The 22,125-nt window shown below is 43.5% G+C and overlaps 1 protein-coding gene across 1 annotated transcript; it reads left to right on the top strand.

Moving 5' to 3' along the window:
• Positions 1-1,683: 1,683 nt before the first annotated feature.
• adhfe1 (alcohol dehydrogenase iron containing 1) lies at positions 1,684-22,125 on the top strand. Its single transcript, XM_034556532.1, has 14 exons — positions 1,684-1,781; positions 2,600-2,637; positions 3,827-3,876; positions 4,141-4,194; positions 4,842-4,996; positions 5,896-6,092; positions 6,169-6,246; positions 9,785-9,890; positions 10,166-10,318; positions 10,711-10,809; positions 10,970-11,048; positions 13,594-13,690; positions 14,611-14,768; positions 21,941-22,125. Exons 1-14 carry the CDS (start codon positions 1,729-1,731, stop codon positions 22,022-22,024), a joined length of 1,401 nt encoding a protein of 466 aa, XP_034412423.1. The 5' UTR covers positions 1,684-1,728; the 3' UTR covers positions 22,025-22,125.

The raw sequence follows: 22,125 nt of genomic DNA, 5'->3' as shown, positions 1-22,125 counted from the left end.
ACATGTTAATATATGGTCTTAAAATATCTAATCATCAGTATTTTATCATTTGAAATAAAAACGTTTATTTACTTTGTCATTAAACTTAAAAGTCAACATAGGAAATATTGATGGCATTTTATGACAAAATCACTGAAGGTGATTTAAAAAGATGTATTTTCACTTTTAATTAACAGTGAGAACTGATCGATTGATTCATTCTTAACATTTCTTCGGGCAGCTTCTATAAGTGTCAGCAAAAGAAAAGAAAATAATTATAATAATCTTCATTTCATCTCATGAATGTGTTTTATAAAGTGAAGACATTTAAATTCTCCTCTGAAGCAGAAAGAAAAGCAATAGAATAATATCCTGAAGCGTGTGGACAGTCGGAGGTTTGTTTAAAGGTCGATGTGTTCTGCCTCACTGCTCTGACCTTTGACCTTTCAGTGTTGAGACAACAAGAACATCCTCTCATCTAAATCAAACTGCTCTGGTCCTTTTGTTAGAGCTACCGACGCCCTTTGATAGAGAATGTACGTGTATGTTCATATAAATATACATTTATACATGTATATTTATATAGAATATACATTTCTAAATGTATATATATACATGTATATGTATATACTGTACATGTATATACAAGTATATATATACATGTACAGTATATACATGTATATATATACTTTTTCCACATTTTGTTATGTTACAGCCTTATTCCAAAATGGATTAAATTCATTATTTTCCTCAACATTCTACACACAACAACCCATAATGACAAAGTGAAAACTGTTTTTTGCAAATTTTTGCAAATCTATTAAAAATAAAGAACGAAAACATAACATGTACATAAGTATTCACAACCTGTGCTCAATACTTTGTTGAAGCACCTTTGGCAGAAATTACAGCCTCAAGTCTTCTTGGGTATGATTCCACAAGCTTGGACCACCTGTTTCTGGACAGCTCCTCCCATTCTTCTTTGCAGAACCTCTCAAGTTCCATCAGGTTATATACATATATACATAAACATATATATACACATATATATATATACATATATATATATATGTGTATATATACACATATATATACACATATATATATATATATATATGTGTATATATACACATATATATACACATATATATATATATATATGTGTATATATACACATATATATATGTATATATACACATATATATATATATGTGTATATATACATATATATACACATATATACATACATATATATATATGTGTATATATACACATATATATATATATGTGTATATATACATATATATACACATATATACATACATATATATATATGTGTATATATACACATATATATACACATATATATATGTGTATATATACACATGTATATATGTATATATACACATATATATACACATATATATATGTGTATATATACACATATATATATATATACACATATATATTTGTGTATATATACACATATATACAGATGTATATATATGTATATATATATCTGTATATATGTGTGTATATATATGTGTGTATATATATATATGTATATGTGTATATATATATGTATATGTATGTATATAAATGTGTATATATATGTGTATATGTATGTATACATGTATTGTGCATTTTATTTTGAAAAGCAGAGACGGAAGCAGTGGGTTCTGCTGTGAGCTTGACGTCAGTGTGGTTTATTGACGTCGGACGGCAGCTCGTGCGGCTCACACTCCAGACATGGCCGGAAGGGACCGCGTCGTTCACCTGCTGCGACAGCTCGAGCGAGCCGCGTGAGTTCTGAAGTTTACTAACATGTGTCAATCAACTCTTTGGATGTTGGAGATCCCAAATGACACCTGAATGCATCTGCATGCACCTCAATGTACCTGAATGTACCTGAATGTTCCTGAATGCATCTGCATGCACCTCAATGTACCTGAATGTACCTGAATGCACCTCAATGTACCTGAATGTTCCTGAATGTACCTGAATGCACCTCAATGTACCTGAATGTACCTGAATGTTCCTGAATGCATCTGCATGCACCTCAATGTACCTGAATGTACCTGAATGTACCTGAATGTTCCTGAATGCATCTGCATGCACCTCAATGTACCTGAATGTACCTGAATGTTCCTGAATGCATCTGCATGCACCTCAATGTACCTGAATGCACCTGAATGCATCTGCATGCACCTCAATGTACCTGAATGCACCTCAATGTACCTGAATGCATCTGCATGCACCTCAATGTACCTGAATGCACCTCAATGCATCTGAATGTCGGAGAAAATGCTGGTAAACAAAGTGCGGTGACGTCTCAGGCTACAGAGGGGGAGGGGGACCAAAGTCCAGCTTCCACGTGGCATAGACCAGGACCCTGAACCCGTGTAGTTAGACCAGTAGAACGTATTAACATGAAGAACCTACAGACCAACTCTGTTTGTAAAAACCTACAAAATGTGATTGAGCTGTTTTTGCTGAAAATCCAAATTGAGTCTGAAGAAGTCAAAGAATGACTTTGTTTGTTTGTTTGTTTGTTTGTTTGTTTGTTTGTTTGTTCAAACTGAAAGTGAACAAACGTTGAAGCGTGTTTCTGTGTGAACAGGTGCAGATGTCCTGCTCACTCCAACACCTTCCACGAAGGTAGTCGTCCTCCTCTTCCTCCTTCTTTCCCTCTTCCTCCTCTTCCTCCTCTCCTCCTCCTCTCTTCTTCTTCCTCTCTTCTTCCTCCTCTCCTCGTCGTCCTCCTCCTTTCCTCTTCCTCCTCTCCTCTTCCTCCTCCTCCTTTCCTCTTCCTCCTCTCCTCTTCCTCCTCGTCGTCCTCCTCTCCTCTTCCTCCTCTTCCTCCTCCTCGTCGTCCTCCTCCTTTCCTCTTCCTCCTTCTTTCCCTCTTCCTCCTCTTCCTCCTCTCCTCCTCCTCTCTTCTTCTTCCTCTCTTCTTCCTCCTCTCCTCCTCTTCCTCCTCCTTTCCTCTTCCTCCTCTCCTCTTCCTCCTCTTCCTCCTCCTCTTCCTCCTCCTTTCCTCTTCCTCCTCTCCTCCTCTTCCTCCTCCTTTCCTCTTCCTCCTCTCCTCTTCCTCCTCTTCCTCCTCCTCGTCGTCCTCCTCCTTTCCTCTTCCTCCTTCTTTCCCTCTTCCTCCTCTTCCTCCTCTCCTCCTCCTCTCTTCTTCCTCCTCTTCCTCCTCCTCGTCCTCCTCCTCCTTTCCTCTTCCTCCTCTCCTCCTCTTCCTCCTCCTTTCCTCTTCCTCCTCTCCTCTTCCTCCTCTTCCTCCTCCTCTTCCTCCTCCTTTCCTCTTCCTCCTCTTCCTCCTCCTTTCCTCTTCCTCCTCTCCTCTTCCTCCTCTTCCTCCTCGTCGTCCTCCTCCTTTCCTCTTCCTCCTTCTTTCCCTCTTCCTCCTCTTCCTCCTCTCCTCCTCCTCTCTTCTTCTTCCTCTCTTCTTCCTCCTCTCCTCCTCTTCCTCCTCCTTTCCTCTTCCTCCTCCTCGTCGTCCTCCTCCTTTCCTCTTCCTCCTTCTTTCCCTCTTCCTCCTCTTCCTCCTCTCCTCCTCCTCTCTTCTTCTTCCTCTCTTCTTCCTCCTCTCCTCCTCTTCCTCCTCCTTTCCTCTTCCTCCTCTTCCTCCTCCTCGTCGTCCTCCTCCTTTCCTCTTCCTCCTTCTTTCCCTCTTCCTCCTCTTCCTCCTCTCCTCCTCCTCTCTTCTTCCTCCTCTTCCTCCTCCTCGTCCTCCTCCTCCTTTCCTCTTCCTCCTCTCCTCCTCTCTGTGGATGATGACCTTCAGTCACACAGGATCAATAACAGGAAGCGTCGGTGATGTCATGTGGTTTTTGTCCTGTAGGTGGCGCCGCTGCAGCCTGCAGCGTCCGCAAGACCGACTACGCTTTCGAGGTGAGGAACACCAAAGAGATGAAACATTGATCAAATAAACACATATAAATAAACATTTAGAATCTTACTGTAAACTGTATAGAAGTTGACATTAAAAAGTGTATTTGTGATGTTTTGGTTAACCCGACGCTGTTTAGTGAATTCTTCCTTAAATATGATCGTGATCTAAATATAACGATATATGTTATATTATATTACGCTCCTCCAATGATCAGTCATCAGAATCCATATTTATTAAAGACAATGACTTTATTTGTTTGTCAGATGGCGAGTTCCAACATCCGATATGGAGAAGGAGTCAGCAGAGAGATCGGCATGGTAACAAACAACATCTTCATCTTCGTCTTACACACTGTTTCTATTAGTGAATTCATCTATAAATATTCTATTTTCATTTGTTCAGCCCAAAAACATCCTTGCAGCGCTTTACACAAATAGAAAAAAGACAATAAGCAAACATTTAATCAATGTTATTTTAAAAGAAAAATACTTAAATCAACAGAAAGTCAATAAAGTCTAGTTCTTGCTTCTTAAGATATTCTTTAAGATATTTAATTAAATAATTTAAAGACATTTGAAGACCTTTGGGGGCCTTTGGAGACCCTCTGTGACCTTCAGAGACTTTTCATTGCCTTCGTAGACCCTCAGGGGCCTTCGAAGACCCTTGTGGGCTTTTGTAGTCCTTCAGGGGCCTTCAAAGTCCTTTTTAGACCTTTGGGGGCCTTCAGAGACCTTTGGGTACCTTCTTAGACCCTCGCAGGTCTTCGGGTTGCTTTGGGGGTCCAGAATCCTGCCTATTGAAAGATAATCTGATTGCAGGTAATAAAGAAGTTACACAGATTGGAGGCAGGAGATACATCTGTGTTTATTAGACTCTTTCAGGTCTTCATCAGGTCTCTCAGTGTCTGCAGGCCGTCTAGAACATGTTTGGTGGATTAATATGACGTTCTCCGGTTCTCCTGCAGGACCTGCAGAACCTCGGAGCTCGGAATGTCTGTCTGATGACAGACAAGAACTTGTCCCGCCTCCCCCCGGTGAAGGCCGTCCTGGAGTCTCTGGCCTCCAACGGAGTCCAGTACAAAGTCTACGACAACGTCCGGGTGGAGCCCACCGACACCAGGTGACACACTCCCGCTCTCTGATTGGCTGTCGGGTGGGAAGGGGCCGGCTGGTCCCAACATGAAGACAGACACCTTGTCCTCTTGTCTTCCATCAGGACACCTCAGTAGAGCTGTCTGTGTGTTTACCTGGTTTTCTCACGTTATGAGGACTCCAACATGAGTCCCGTCTCCTTGTGGGGACTTTCAAGTCTTTCATGGATCTCAGGGTTCAGACCTGGTTTCTAGTCTGAGTTCTGGACGGATTCATATCAGAGTTATTGAAATGTTAATGTATGTCTTGTTTAAAGTGTTAACATGTTGCTGTGCTCTGATTGGTCAACAGCTTCATCTTCCTAACAGAATGTTAGTTTTTGGTCAGATGAACAAAGATATTCAGAGAAATACTCAAAGACATAAAATAGAAGTTGAAATAAACGGACAAAATATAACAAACTTACAGGTGAACTTAAAAATGTAAACATGAATGCAGTAAATGAGAAGTCATAAATATATATATTAGGAGTTGTAAACATGAAGTAAAAGTTGTAAACATGAAGTAAAAGTATGTGAAGTGTTGCAATCATATAATATAAAATCTCAACAATCTTAGTTATAGAAAACAGGAGTTAAAGATAATTTCACTGTTCACTGCAAAAAAACACAGATTTACTGTAATAAACAGATTATTACTGTGGATGATGATTTTCTTTGATTTGATCGATATTTGTATGCTGAACATTCACTTTATTGATAAAACAAAGTAAGATTTAATAAAAGGATGTGTGCTGCCATCTAGTGGTGAATTTACAGTTGGGTAGAAACACGGATTCCTCTGAAGGCTTCACGCTTTAAATGATTCAGATTCATGTATTTATGCATGTTATAAAGAATCTGATGTTTCAGTGGTTTTGTATTGCAGTTTTAAAGACGCCATCACGTTCGCTAAGAACGGCTCGTTCGACGTGTTCGTGGCGGTGGGCGGCGGCTCCGTGATTGACACTTGCAAAGCAGCCAATCTGTACGCGTGTCACCCCGACGCCGACTTCCTGGACTTCGTGAACGCTCCGATCGGTAAAGGGAAGCCGATCACCGGAGCTCTGAAGCCGCTCATCGCAGGTATGAAGAACTCTCAATGAAGAGGCTCCTGGTCCCATCTGGTCTCATCTGGTCTCATCTGGACTCTGCTCTTCAGTTCCTACGACTGCAGGGACCGGAAGCGAGACCACCGGAGTCGCCATCTTCGACTTTGAGCCTCTGAAAGCCAAAACAGGTATTTGAAGACGAGATCGAAATGGACCTGTACTTGTTTAGACCTGTTCTAGTCTTCTGACCACTCAAAGCTCTTCAGCACTACATGACATCATTCACCCATTCACACCCTAATGGGAGGAGCTAAGGTTCCACCTGTCCATCAGGTAACTAACATTCACACCCTGATGGGAGGAGCTAAGGTTCCACCTGTCCATCAGGTAACTAACATTCACACCCTGATGGGAGGAGCTAAAGTTCCACTTGTCCATCAGGACTAACTAACATTCACACCCTGATGGGAGGAGCTAAGGTTCCAACTGTCCATCAGGTAACTAACATTCACACCCTGATGGGAGGAGCTAAGGTTCCAACTGTCCATCAGGTAACTAACATTCACACTGATGGGAGGAGCTAAGGTTCCAACTGTCCATCAGGTAACTAACATTCACACCCTGATGGGAGGAGCTAAGGTTCCAACTGTCCATCAGGTAACTAACATTCACACCCTGATGGGAGGAGCTAAGGTTCCAACTGTCCATCAGGTAACTAACATTCACACCCTGATGGGAGGAGCTAAAGTTCCACTTGTCCATCAGGACTAACTAACATTCACACCCTGATGGGAGGAGCTAAGGTTCCAACTGTCCATCAGGTAACTAAGATTCACACCTTGATGGGAGGAGCTAAAGTTCCAACTGTCCATCAGGACTAACTAACATTCACACCCTGATGGGAGGAGCTAAGGTTCCACCTGTCCATCAGGTAACTAAGATTCACACCTTGATGGGAGGAGCTAAAGTTCCACCTGTCCATCAGGACTAACTAACATTCACACTCTGATGGGAGGAGCTAAGGTTCCACCTGTCCATCAGGTAACTAACATTCACACATTCACACTCTGATGGGAGGAGCTAAGGTTCCACCTGTCCATCAGGTAACTAACATTCACCAAGATAGCGGCACGTGAACAATTACTTTACTGAGTGAACAATCACTTTACGGACATCTTCAACCTGGCAGCTGTGCCAACATGTTTCAAGACCACGTCCATCGTGCCGGTACCAAAACACTCCAAACCGACGTGCCTCAATGACTACCTGTGGCACTCACTCCCATCGTAGTGAAGTGCTTTGAGCGGCTGGTTCTGGCACACATGAAGGTTTCCCTCCCACCCACATTACCGCAGCAATAGGAGTGTAGACGATGTCCACAGTACTGCACTCTGTGCTCACACATCTGGAAAACAACAACAGTTATGCACGACTGCTGTTTGCGGACTTCAGCTCTGCATTTAACACAGTCATCCCCTCCAAGCTAATCACTAAACTTGGAGACCTGGGCACCAACACCTCCCTCTGTAACTGGATTATGGACTTCCTGACCAACAGACCACAGTATGTAAGGTCAGGCAACATCTGCTCCACCAATGCTACACTCAACCCTGGTGTGCCACAGGGCTGTGTGCTGAGCCAATTCCTCTACTCCCTCTTCACCCATGACTGCATGCCTGTGTGTGGATCCAACTCCATCATCAAATTTGCAGACGACACCACGGTGATCAGTCTCATCAGCAACAACGGTGAGACAGCCTACAGGGAAGAGGTACAGCTCCTGGCCAGGTGGTGTGCTGAAAATAACCAGCTCCTTAACACTAAGGAGCTCATCGTGGACTTCAGGAGAGCGAAAGGAAGCACGCATGACCCCATCCACATCAACGGGATGGCCGTCGAGCGTGTCTCCAGCTTCAAGTTCCTGGGGACCCACATCTCGGAGGACCTGTCCTGGAACACCAACACCTCCAGCCTTGTCAAGAAAGCTCACCAGCGCCTCTTCTTTCTGAGGACACTGAAGAAGAATCACCTGTCTTCAGCCATCCTGGTGAATTTCTACCGCTGCGTGATCGAGAGCATCCTCACCAACTGCGTCACAGTCTGGTACGGCAGCTGCTCTGTCACGGAGCGCAAGAGGCTGCAACGGGTGAAGATCGCCCAGCACATCACAGGTACTCCACTCCCAAGCATTGAGGAGGTCCAGAAGAAACGCCGCCTGCGTCGAGCCCGCAGCATCCTGAAGGACTCTTCTCACCCGGCTCACAGACTGTTCTCCCTCCGGCCCTCAGGCAGGCGCTTCAGGAGCTTGTGGTCAAGGACCAGCCGTCTGAGGAACAGCTTTTTCCCCAGAGCTGTTACCTTTCTGAACTCTACCCCCCTCTGACCCCATTACATCACTCTACCTGCACTGTAGTCACTTTGGACTCTGAACTCTACCCCCCTCTGACCCCCATTACATCACTCTATCTGCACTGTAGTCACTTTGGACTCTGAACTCTACCCCCCTCTGACCCCCATTACATCACTCTACCTGCACTGTAGTCACTTTGGACTCTGAACTCTACCCCCCTCTGACCCCATTACATCACTCTACCTGCACTGTAGTCACTTTGGACTCTGAACTCTACCCCCCTCTGACCCCCATTACATCACTCTATCTGCACTGTAGTCACTTTGGACTCTGAACTCTACCCCCCTCTGACCCCCATTACATCACTCTACCTGCACTGTAGTCACTTTGGACTCTGAACTCTACCCCCCTCTGACCCCCATTACATCACTCTACCTGCACTGTAGTCACTTTGGACTCTGAACTCTACCCCCCTCTGACCCCCATTACATCACTCTACCTGCACTGTAGTCACTTTGGACTCTGAACTCTACCCCCCTCTGACCCCCATTACATCACTCTACCTGCACTGTAGTCACTTTGGACTCTGAACTCTACCCCCCTCTGACCCCCATTACATCACTCTACCTGCACTGTAGTCACTTTGGACTCTGAACTCTACCCCCCCTGACCCCATTACATCACTCTACCTGCACTGTAGTCACTTTGGACTCTGAACTCTACCCCCCTCTGACCCCCATTACATCACTCTACCTGCACTGTAGTCACTTTGGACTCTGAACTCTACCCCCCTCATTACATTACATCACTCTATCTGCACTTCAGTCACTTTGATACGATCTGTTTGCACTCAAGTAAATATGCACTGAATATTTGCACTAGCAACCCTAGATAGATTCCATTCATAGTAGTCTCTGTTTATATTCTGCACTATTTAATGTTAATTTCATCTGTATTGTACTTTATAATCTGTATATATTGTTATACTCTCTGTTGCACTTCTGGTTAGATGCCAAACTGCATTTCATTGCTCTGTACTAGTACGTGTGCAATGACAATAAAGTTGAACCTAATCTAACATTCACATCCTGATGGGAGGAGCTAAGGTTCCACCTGTCCATCAGGTAACTAACATTCACACCCTGATGGGAGGAGCTAAGGTTCCACCTGTCCATCAGGTAACTAACATTCACACACCGTAGAACTAGGGGGACATTTTGGGTTAAGTGTCTTGCTCAAGGACAAATCAACATGGACTAGTGGAGCCGGGAATCGAACCGCCGATCCTCTGATTGAAGGACGACCTGCTCACCACTGAGCCTCAGATCTCTGTTGAGCCGTCCCAGTCTGAGCTGTGTTTGGCTGTCTGTGTTCAGGTATCGCCAGCAGAGCCATCCGACCCACGCTGGGCATCGTGGACCCGATGCACACACTGAGCATGCCCGAGAGAGTCGCCGCCAACAGCGGCTTCGACGTGCTCTGGTGGGTCCCACGAGTGATGCTAAGCTAACGGCTAACGAGTGATGCATGCTGGGTACCGGATGTGTCAGATACAGATACATCTTTTTACTCTCACAATTATAGTTATTATGAACAATAGTTCAGTTTGGGTCCAATAAATACATATTAATAATAATAAAATGAAACGTTATAATGCATATCTTGATAAATCAAATAAATCTCTTAATTCATTTGATTTGATCTTAGTTATTGTTATTATTTATTCATGTGTGACATGTTGGTGGTGTTCCCTTCAGTCACGCCCTGGAGTCCTACACCGCGCTGCCCTACAACCAGCGGAGCCCCTGCCCCCCCAACCCCATCGACCGGCCTGCCTACCAGGGCAGCAACCCCATCAGCGACGTCTGGGCCCGCCACGCCCTCCACGTGGTCGCCAAGTACCTGAAGCGGTAAATACCACAGAAGACCAGATCCCAGAGGAACCAGGACCCAGAGCTGCTGGTCTGCAGCGGGTCGTTGGTCGAAATGAATTTTAGATTTGGGAAATTGTTTAAAAAACACAGAAATAACAAATAATGTTGTTATTTTAATATTTTTAAATGACAAATAATCCTAAATACTCTTACTCAATTAACAATAATAATTTAAAATGTAAGATATAACTTCCAAAAAAAAGATCCCATTGAATAAAAACAAATAAAATATATATATATATATATATATATATATATATATAAATATAAAAAAGATTATGTGAAAAGAGAGCTAAAATAACATTAAAGAAGTCAGTTTTTAATGTTAATAAATAATAAACATCTTTTGTTTGTTTGTTTGTTTACAGGGCGGTGCGGGACCCCGAGGATCGGGAGGCTCGGTCCAGCATGCACCTGGCCAGCGTGTTTGCCGGCATCGGCTTCGGAAACGCAGGAGTTCATCTGTGGTGAGAAACTTATTTAGTTAAAACTGTGGAGATGGTAAATGTAATATTTCATTATAATCCCCACAATGGCATTTGAAGTGTTAAAGAGCCCTTACATATTCCATAGATTTCTCTATTACTTGACCTTTGACCCCAATAGACAAATGTTTTCTCTCTGCAGTCACGGGATGTCGTATCCGATCGCCGGTAACGTGAAAACTCATTCAGCGAAGGGTTACAGCGTGCAGCACCCTCTGGTGGTGAGTGATGGAATGACATCATCCTAGTTTTTAAAGTTCTCAGTCATTCAAACTGAGCCTTGAAGTGGAGAACATGAAATGTGACCGAGAACATGAAGCGTTTAATGAGAACCGGAGAACCTCAGAGGACCCAGACGGGTTCCTTGAGGAACTCCACCGAAGACTAAACCAGAGCTGCTGTTCTGTTTCTTTGAGCACTGAGTATTAATGTTTTAATGTAAACACCTAAAACTGATCTGTGATCAGAAGCCTGAAGAAACCACGATTCAACACAGAACTTGTGTTAAGATGAAAGTTTAATAATAATAATAATAATGTACACGTTATTGATCCCCGTGGGTAACGTCTTCTCATTTGACCCGTCCTCAGTTATTAAGGAGCAACTAGGGGTTCAGTGCCTTGCTCAAGGACACTTCAACATGAACTATGGGGAGCAACTGGGGGTTCAGTGCCTTGCTCAAGGACACTTCAACATTACATTACATTACATGTCATTTAGCTGACGCTTTTATCCAAAGTGACTTACAATAAGTGCATTAAACCATGAGTCCAAACTCAGAACAACAAGAATCAAGCAAGTACAATTTCTTCAATAACGTTAAACTACAAAGTGCTATCGGTAAGGGACATTTAAGTGCTACTAAAGTGTTAAACTACAAAGTGCTATCAGTAAGAGACATTTAAGTGCTATTAAAGTGTTAAACTACAAAGTGCTATCAGTAAGAGACATTTAAGTGCTACTAAAGTGTTAAACTACAAAGTGCTATCGGTAAGAGACATTTAAGTGCTACTAAAGTGCTACTACGGCTCTACCTTCCCTATTCAAGGTGTAGTCACTAAGATGTGTTTTTAGTCTGTAGAGACTTCCTGTCCTGATGTCAATGGGGAGCTCGTTCCACCAATGAGGAGCCAGCACAGCAAACAGTCTGACTTTGTTGAGTGTTTAGCTCGAAGTGAAGGAGCTACAAGCTGATTGGTGGAGGTTAGACCATGTCCTGGGTGTGAGGTTAGACCATGTCCTGGGTGTGAGGTTAGACCATGTCCTGGATGTGAGGTTAAACCATGTCCTGGATGTGAGGTTAGACCATGTCCTGGATGTGAGGTTAGACCATGTCCTGGGTGTGAGGTTAGACCATGTCCTGGGTGTGAGGTTAGACCATGTCCTGGGTGTGAGGTTAAACCATGTCCTGGGTGTGAGGTTAGACCATGTCCTGGATGTGAGGTTAGACCATGTCCTGGGTGTGAGGTTAAACCATGTCCTGGGTGTGAGGTTAGACCATGTCCTGGATGTGAGGTTAAACCATGTCCTGGGTGTGAGGTTAGACCATGTCCTGGGTGTGAGGTTAGACCATGTCCTGGGTGTGAGGTTAGACCATGTCCTGGGTGTGAGGTTAGACCATGTCCTGGGTGTGAGGTTAGACCATGTCCTGGATGTAGACTGGACCCGATCTGTTCACAGCACGGTACCCAAGTACCAATGTTTTGAAGCGGATGCTGCGGCCACCGGTAACCAGTGAAGGTCGCGGAGGAGCAGAGGATTGTGGGTAAATTTCGGGAGGTTGAAGACCAGTCGAGCAGCTGCATTCTGGATGAGCTGTAGAGGTCGAATGGCATTAGCAGGAAGACCTGCCAAGAGGGAGTTGCAATAGTCCAGCCGTGAGATGACCAGAGCCTGGACCAGAACCTGGACCAGAACCTGTGCCGCCTTCTGAGTGAGAAGAGGTCGTATTCTCCTGATGTTGTACAGCATGTACCTACAGGAGCGTGTTATTGTGGTAATGTTGGCATTCAGGGAGAGTTGACTGACAGGTGTCAAACCGAGGTTCCTGGCAGTCGGGGGCGGGGCCAACACTGAGTTGTTGAAGGTGATAGTCAGGTCGTGGGTGGGAGAGCCTTTTCCTGGAAGGAGGAGAAGTTCAGTCTTGTCCGGGTTAATATTTCAGGTGGTGTGCAGACATCCACTGAGAGATGTCAGTCAGACATCCACTGAGAGATGTCAATCAGACATCCACTGAGAGATGTCAATCAGACATCCACTGAGAGATGTCAATCAGACATCCACTGAGAGATGTCAGACAGACATCCACTGAGAGATGTCGGTCAGACATCCACTGAGAGATGTCGGTCAGACATCCACTGAGAGATGTCGGTCAGACATCCACTGAGAGATGTCGGTCAGACATCCACTGAGAGATGTCGGTCAGACATCCACTGAGAGATGTCAGTCAGACATCCACTGAGAGATGTCAGTCAGACATCCACTGAGAGATGTCAGACAGACATCCACTGAGAGATGTCAGACAGACATCCACTGAGAGATGTCGGTCAGACATCCACTGAGAGATGTCGGTCAGACATCCACTGAGAGATGTCGGTCAGACATCCACTGAGAGATGTCGGTCAGACATCCACTGAGAGATGTCGGTCAGACGTACTGAAAGTGGAAGCTGGTTCCATAAAAGATGGATGGTTCAGGAATGCATTGTGTCAATGAGGGTCCTCACTAGTACACAAAGACAAAGTGTGTGTGTGTGTGTGTCCTCAGCCTCATGGTCTCTCAGTTGTCCTCACGTCTCCGTCCGTCTTCAACTTCACCGCCCCGATGTGTCCAGAGCGCCACCTGGAGGCTGCAGAGATCCTCGGTACCTGTTCACCTGTTTACCTGTTCACCCGTTTACCTGTTCACCCGTTTACCCGCTCACCCCCGTTTATCCACTCACCCACTCACCCGTTTACCTGTTCACCCCCGTTTATCCACTCACCCACTCACCCGTTTACCTGTTCACCCGTTTACCTGTTCACCCCCGTTTATCCACTCACCCACTCACCCGTTCCCCCGTTTACCTGTTCACCCGTTTACCTGTTCACCCCCGTTTATCCACTCACCCACTCACCCGTTCCCCCGTTTGCCTGTTTACCTGTTCACTTGTTCACCCGTTTACCTGTTCACCCGTTTACCCGCTCACCCCCGTTTATCCACTCACCCACTCACCCGTTCCCCCGTTTACCTGTTTACCTGTTCACCCGTTTACCTGTTCACTTGTTCACCCGTTTACCTGTTCACCCGTTTACCCGCTCACCCCCGTTTGTCCACTCACCCACTTACCCGTTCCCCCGTTTACCTGTTCACCCGTTTACATGTTCCCCCGTTTACCTGTTCACCCGTTTACCTGTTCACTTGTTCACCCGTTTACCTGTTCACCCATTTACCTGCTCACCCCCGTTTATCCACTCACCCGTTCCCCCGTTTACCTGTTTACCTGTTCCCCCGTTTACCTGTTTACCTGTTCACCCGTTTACCTGTTCACTTGTTCACCCGTTTACCTGCTCACCCCCGTTTACCCATTCACCCGTTTTCCTGTTCACCCCCGTTCACCCGTTTACCTGCTCACCCCCGTTTACCTGCTCACCCCCGTTTACCTGCTCACCCCCATTTACCTGTTCACCCCTGTTCACCCGTTTACCTGTTCACCCCCGTTCACCCGTTTACCTGTTTTCACCCACTCACCTGTTCACCCGTTTATAATGGATGAAGATGAATCTGACGTATGGAATGGTTCAGGTGCAGACATCCGACAGGTGAAGAGGGAGGACGCGGGCGCCGCGCTGGCCGACACGCTGCGTCACTTCCTGTTTGAGCTGCAGGTGGAGGACGGACTGGGAGCTGTGGGATACAGCAGAGAGGACATCCCAGCACTGGTGAAGGGAACCATCCCTCAGGTACCTCCGTGTGTATGTGGTACAGCAACGATGGGATCTGTTGTTGTTGTTGTTGATCTGTTGTTGTTGATCTGTTGTTATTGATCTGGGCCCTATTTCTCTACCTGGCTAACGTGGTTAGCGGAATAATTTTCCGGTTGAGATTACACAAGTCAGGGTTTTCGGTACCTCGAAGCAAGTTTGGAAAAATCACCATAGCAACACATCAACAATGTGAACCTGCTCCAGGCTCATTCAGTCTAGCTGGATAATCTGGCCACGCCCCCTGAAGAAAGTGGCCCCTCCCTTCCTCATTGATGAAGTGATATTAGTTATATTAATGTTTCATAGGGAGAGAGTTCTGATGACGTGATGACGACTTCCTGTACGAGCGCCTTCCATTCTGCCCTCAAGGAATCAATTATTACAGACCTTCTGGAGCCTACATTGAACACCACATTGACTGTCTCACAGACTGTACGCAGAGCCTTGTGGTACAGTGTTGTACATTGTGGTACATTGTTGTACATTGTTGTACAGTGTTGTACATTGTGGTACATTGTTGTACAGTGTTGTACATTGTTGGACATTGTGGTACATTGTTGTACAGTTTGGTACATTGTGGTACATTGTGGTACAGTGTGGTACATTGTTCTACAGTGTGATCCATTGTTGTACAGTGTGGTACATTGTTGTACAGTGTGGTACATTGTGGTACAGTGTGGTACATTGTAGTACATTGTTATACATTGTGGTACATTGTTGTACAGTGTGGCACATTGTGGTACATTGTTGTACAGTGGTACATTGTGGTACATTGTGGTACATTGTGGTACATTGTTGTTCAGTGTGGTACATTGTGGTACATTGTTATACATTGTGGTACATTGTGGTACATTGTGGTACATTGTTGTACAGTGTGGTACATTGTGGTACATTGTTGTACAGTGTGGTACATTGTGGTACAGTGTGGTACATTGTAGTACATTGTTATACATTGTGGTACATTATTGTACAGTGTGGTACATTGTGGTACATTGTGGTACATTGTTGTACAGTGTGGTACATTGTGGTACATTGTGGTACATTGTTGTACAGTGTGATACATTGTGGTACATTGTTGTACAGTGTGGTACATTGTGGTACATTGTGGTACATTGTTGTACATTGTGGTACATTGTGGTACATTGTTGTACAGTGTGGTACATTGTGGTACATTGCGGTACATTGTTGTACAGTGTGGTACATTGTGGTACATTGTTGTACATTGTGGTACATTGTTGTACAGTGTGGTACATTGTGGTACATTGTTGTACATTGTTCTACATTGTGGTACATTGTTGTACAGTGTGGTACATTGTGGTACATTGTTGTACATTGTGGTACAGTGTTGTACATTGTTGTACATTGTTGTACAGTGTGGTACATGGTGGTACAGTGTGGTACATTGTTGTACATTGTGGTACAGTGTGGTACATTGTTGTACAGTGTGGTACATGGTGGTACATTGTTGTACAGTGTTGTACATTGTTGTACAGTGTGGTACATTGTTGTACAGTGTTGTACATTGTTGTACAGTGTGGTACATGGTGGTACAGTGTGGTACATTGTTGTACAGTGTGGTACATTGTTGTACATTGTTGTACAGTGTGGTACATTGTTGTACAGTGTTGTACAGTGTGGTACATTGTGGTACAGTGTTGTACATTGTTGTACAGTGTGGTACATTGTTGTACATTGTGGTACAGTGTGGTACATTGTTGTACATTGTGGTACATGGTGGTACATTGTTAATAATAATAATAATAATCCATTTAATTTATATAGCGCTTTTCTAGATACTCAAAGACACTTTACATTATACACTGTAGACACAGCTACGGGGAGCAATGCAGGGTTAAGTGTCTTGCTCAAGGACACATCGACTAGGGCGGGGATTGAACTGCCAACCCCTTGATTGAAAGACGGGCATGCTAACCACTGACCCATAGTCGCCCCAAGTTGTACATTGTTGTACAGTGTTGTACATCGTTGTACAGTGTGGTACATTGTTGTACAGTGTGGTACAGTGTGGTACATTGTTGTACAGTGTGGTACATTGTTGTACATTGTGGTACATTGTTGTACATTGTTGTACATTGTGGTACAGTGTAGTACAGTGTGGTACATTGTTGTACAGTGTGGTACATTGTTGTACATTGTTGTACAGTGTGGTACATTGTTGTACATTGTTGTACAGTGTGGTACATTGTGGTACAGTGTTGTACATTGTTGTACAGTGTGGTACATGGTGGTACATTGTTGTACAGTGTTGTACATTGTTGTACAGTGTGGTACATGGTGGTACAGTGTGGTACATTGTTGTACATTGTTGTACATTGTTGTACAGTGTGGTACATTGTGGTACAGTGTTGTACATTGTTGTACAGTGTTGTACATTGTTGTACAGTGTGGTACATGGTGGTACAGTGTGGTACATTGTTGTACATTGTGGTACAGTGTGGTACATTGTTGTACAGTGTTGTACATTGTTGTACAGTGTGGTACATGGTGGTACAGTGTGGTACATTGTTGTACAGTGTGGTACATTGTGGTACATTGTTGTACAGTGTTGTACAGTGTGGTACATGGTGGTACAGTGTGGTACATTGTTGTACATTGTGGTACATGGTGGTACATTGTTAATAATAATAATAATAATAATCCATTTAATTTATATAGCGCTTTTCTAGATACTCAAAGACACTTTACATTATACACCGTAGACACAGCTACGGGGAGCAATGCAGGGTTAAGTGTCTTGCTCAAGGACACATCGATTAGGGCGGGGATTGAACTGCCAACCCCTTGATTGAAAGACGGGCATGCTAACCACTGACCCATAGTCGCCCCAAGTTGTACATTGTTGTACAGTGTTGTACATCGTTGTACAGTGTGGTACATTGTTGTACATTGTGGTACATTGTTGTACAGTGTGGTACATTGTGGTACATTGTTGTACAGTGTGGTACATTGTTGTACAGTGTGGTACATTGTGGTACATTGTTGTACAGTGTGGTACATTGTTGTACAGTGTGGTACATTGTTCTACAGTGTGGTACATTGTTCTACAGTGTGGTACATTGTTGTACATTGTGGTACATTGTTCTACAGTGTGGTACATTGTTCTACAGTGTGGTACATTGTGGTACATTGTTGTACATTGTTGTACAGTGTTGTACATTGTGGTACATTGTTGTACAGTGTTGTACATTGTTGGACATTGTGGTACATTGTTGTACAGTTTGGTACATTGTGGTACATTGTGGTACAGTGTGGTACATTGTTCTACAGTGTGATCCATTGTTGTACAGTGTGGTACATTGTTGTACAGTGTGGTACATTGTGGTACAGTGTGGTACATTGTAGTACATTGTTATACATTGTGGTACATTGTTGTACAGTGGTACATTGTGGTACATTGTGGTACATTGTTGTTCAGTGTGGTACATTGTGGTACATTGTTATACATTGTGGTACATTGTGGTACATTGTGGTACATTGTTGTACAGTGTGGTACATTGTGGTACATTGTTGTACAGTGTGGTACATTGTGGTACAGTGTGGTACATTGTAGTACATTGTTATACATTGTGGTACATTATTGTACAGTGTGGTACATTGTGGTACATTGTGGTACATTGTTGTACATTGTGGTACATTGTGGTACATTGTTGTACAGTGTGATACATTGTGGTACATTGTTGTACAGTGTGGTACATTGTGGTACATTGTGGTACATTGTTGTACATTGTGGTACATTGTGGTACATTGTTGTACAGTGTGGTACATTGTGGTACATTGCGGTACATTGTTGTACAGTGTGGTACATTGTTGTACATTGTGGTACATTGTTGTACAGTGTGGTGCATTGTGGTACAGTGTGGTACATTGTTCTACATTGTGGTACATTGTGGTACATTGTTCTACAGTGTGGTACATTGTGGTACATTGTTGTACATTGTTCTACATTGTGGTACATTGTTGTACAGTGTGGTACATTGTTGTACAGTGTGGTACATTGTGGTACATTGTTGTACATTGTGGTACAGTGTTGTACATTGTTGTACATTGTTGTACAGTGTGGTACATGGTGGTACAGTGTGGTACATTGTTGTACATTGTGGTACAGTGTGGTACATTGTTGTACAGTGTGGTACATGGTGGTACATTGTTGTACAGTGTTGTACATTGTTGTACAGTGTGGTACATTGTGGTACAGTGTGGTACATTGTTGTACAGTGTTGTACATTGTTGTACAGTGTGGTACATGGTGGTACAGTGTGGTACATTGTTGTACAGTGTTGTACAGTGTGGTACATTGTTGTACAGTGTTGTACAGTGTGGTACATTGTGGTACAGTGTTGTACATTGTTGTACAGTGTGGTACATTGTTGTACATTGTGGTACAGTGTGGTACATTGTTGTACATTGTGGTACATGGTGGTACATTGTTAATAATAATAATAATAATAATCCATTTAATTTATATAGTGCTTTTCTAGATACTCAAAGACACTTTACATTATACACCGTAGACACAGCTACGGGGAGCAATGCAGGGTTAAGTGTCTTGCTCAAGGACACATCGACTAGGGCGGGGATTGAACTGCCAACCCCTTGATTGAAAGACGGGCATGCTAACCACTGACCCATAGTCGCCCCAAGTTGTACATTGTTGTACAGTGTGGTACATCGTTGTACAGTGTGGTACATTGTTGTACAGTGTGGTACATTGTTGTACATTGTGGTACATTGTTGTACATTGTTGTACATTGTGGTACAGTGTAGTACAGTGTGGTACATTGTTGTACAGTGTGGTACATTGTTGTACATTGTTGTACAGTGTGGTACATTGTTGTACATTGTTGTACATTGTTGTACAGTGTGGTACATTGTGGTACAGTGTTGTACATTGTTGTACAGTGTGGTACATGGTGGTACATTGTTGTACAGTGTTGTACATTGTTGTACAGTGTGGTACATGGTGGTACAGTGTGGTACATTGTTGTACATTGTTGTACATTGTTGTACAGTGTGGTACATTGTGGTACAGTGTTGTACATTGTTGTACAGTGTTGTACATTGTTGTACAGTGTGGTACATGGTGGTACAGTGTGGTACATTGTTGTACATTGTGGTACAGTGTGGTACATTGTTGTACAGTGTTGTACATTGTTGTACAGTGTGGTACATGGTGGTACAGTGTGGTACATTGTTGTACAGTGTGGTACATTGTGGTACATTGTTGTACAGTGTTGTACAGTGTGGTACATGGTGGTACAGTGTGGTACATTGTTGTACATTGTGGTACATGGTGGTACATTGTTAATAATAATAATAATAATAATAATAATAATCCATTTAATTTATATAGCGCTTTTCTAGATACTCAAAGACACTTTACATTATACACCGTAGACACAGCTACAGGGAGCAATGCAGGGTTAAGTGTCTTGCTCAAGGACACATCGATTAGGGCGGGGATTGAACTGCCAACCCCTTGATTGAAAGACGGGCATGCTAACCACTGACCCATAGTCGCCCCAAGTTGTACATTGTTGTACAGTGTTGTACATCGTTGTACAGTGTGGTACATTGTTGTACATTGTGGTACATTGTTGTACAGTGTGGTACATTGTGGTACATTGTTCTACAGTGTGGTACATTGTTGTACAGTGTGGTACATTGTTCTACAGTGTGGTACATTGTTCTACAGTGTGGTACATTGTTGTACATTGTTGTACATTGTGGTACATTGTGGTACATTGTGGTACATTGTTCTACAGTGTGGTACATTGTTGTACATTGTGGTACAGTGTGGTACATTGTGGTACATTGTTGTACATTGTTGTACATTGTGGTACAGTGTTGTACATTGTGGTACATTGTGGTACATGGTGGTACAGTGTGGTACATTGTGGTACATTGTGGTACAGTGTTGTACATTGTTGTACAGTGTTGTACATTGTTGTACAGTGTGGTACATTGTTGTACAGTGTGGTACATTGTGGTACATTGTTCTACAGTGTGGTACATGGTGGTACATTGTGGTACATGGTGGTACATTGTGGTACATTGTGGTACATGGTGGTACAGTGTGGTACATTGTTGTACATTGTGGTACATGGTGGTACAGTGTTGTACATTGTTGTACAATGTGGTACAGTGTTCTACAGTGTCGGCGATGCAGAACATCGTGGTTTTGGTGGAACTCATTGATGTATTCATTACATTCTCTGGTCATGTCCGAGTAAATGCAATAAAAGTTGAGTACTGAAGTCTGGTTCAACTATCCTGATTACTGAAGTCTGGTTCAACTATCCTGATTACTGAAGTCTGGTTCAACTATCCTGATTACTAAAGTCTGGTTCAACTATCCTGATTACTGAAGTCTGGTTCAACTATCCTGATTACTGACGTCTGGATCAACTATCCTGATTACTGAAGTCTGGTTCAACTATCCTGATTACTGAAGTCTGGTTCAACTATCCTGATTACTGAAGTCTGGTTCAACTATCCTGATTACTGAAGTCTGGTTCAACTATCCTGAGTACTGAAGTCTGGTTCAACTATCCTGATTACTGAAGTCTGGTTCAACTATCCTGATTACTGAAGTCTGGTTCAACTATCCTGATTACTGAAGTCTGGTTCAACTATCCTGAGTACTGAAGTCTGGTTCAACTATCCTGATTACTGAAGTCTGGTTCAACTATCCTGATTACTGAAGTCTGGTTCAACTATCCTGATTACTGAAGTCTGGTTCAACTATCCTGATTACTGAAGTCTGGTTCAACTATCCTGAGTACTGAAGTCTGGTTCAACTATCCTGATTACTGAAGTCTGGTTCAACTATCCTGATTACTGAAGTCTGGTTCAACTATCCTGATTACTGAAGTCTGGTTCAACTATCCTGATTACTGAAGTCTGGTTCAACTATCCTGATTACTGAAGTCTGGATCAACTATCCTGATTACTGAAGTCTAGTTCAAATTAACGAGATGGTTTGAGCCTTTGAGAAACCGGGATAGCCTGATGTCAATCATCCTGTTAACTTTAGCTGACTAATAGGACTTTTGATCAACTTAGTTGAGCCACGTACGAGAAATAGGGCCCTGATGTTGTTGTTGTTGATCTGTTGTTGTTGATCTCAGGAGCGAGTGACCAAACTGTCCCCCAGAGGACACACGGAGGAGGACCTGAGCCGGCTGTTTGAGGCCTCCATGAAGCTCTACTGACCTGCAGGTCCTCTCACATCCTGCTCAGGGGCTCTATTATTGATTACTTATTGACTTCATATTTACAATTAAATCTGAAATAAAATTCACTTTTACACCCT

Source organism: Cyclopterus lumpus, chromosome 17 (genome assembly GCF_009769545.1).
Source record: "Cyclopterus lumpus isolate fCycLum1 chromosome 17, fCycLum1.pri, whole genome shotgun sequence".
NCBI classification, from domain to species: domain Eukaryota; kingdom Metazoa; phylum Chordata; class Actinopteri; order Perciformes; family Cyclopteridae; genus Cyclopterus; species Cyclopterus lumpus.
This window is presented reverse-complemented; position numbering and strand designations above follow the sequence as displayed.

Excerpts from the sequence above, each read along its gene's own strand:
- adhfe1 (XM_034556532.1), top strand. The coding sequence starts at position 1,729 with ATGGCCGGAAGGGACCGCGTCGTTCACCTGCTGCGACAGCTCGAGCGA. Across the intron at positions 10,319-10,710 it reads GTCGCCAAGTACCTGAAGCG|GGCGGTGCGGGACCCCGAGG; the intron begins GTAAATACCACA and ends GTTTGTTTACAG. Across the intron at positions 11,049-13,593 it reads GCGTGCAGCACCCTCTGGTG|CCTCATGGTCTCTCAGTTGT; the intron begins GTGAGTGATGGA and ends GTGTGTCCTCAG.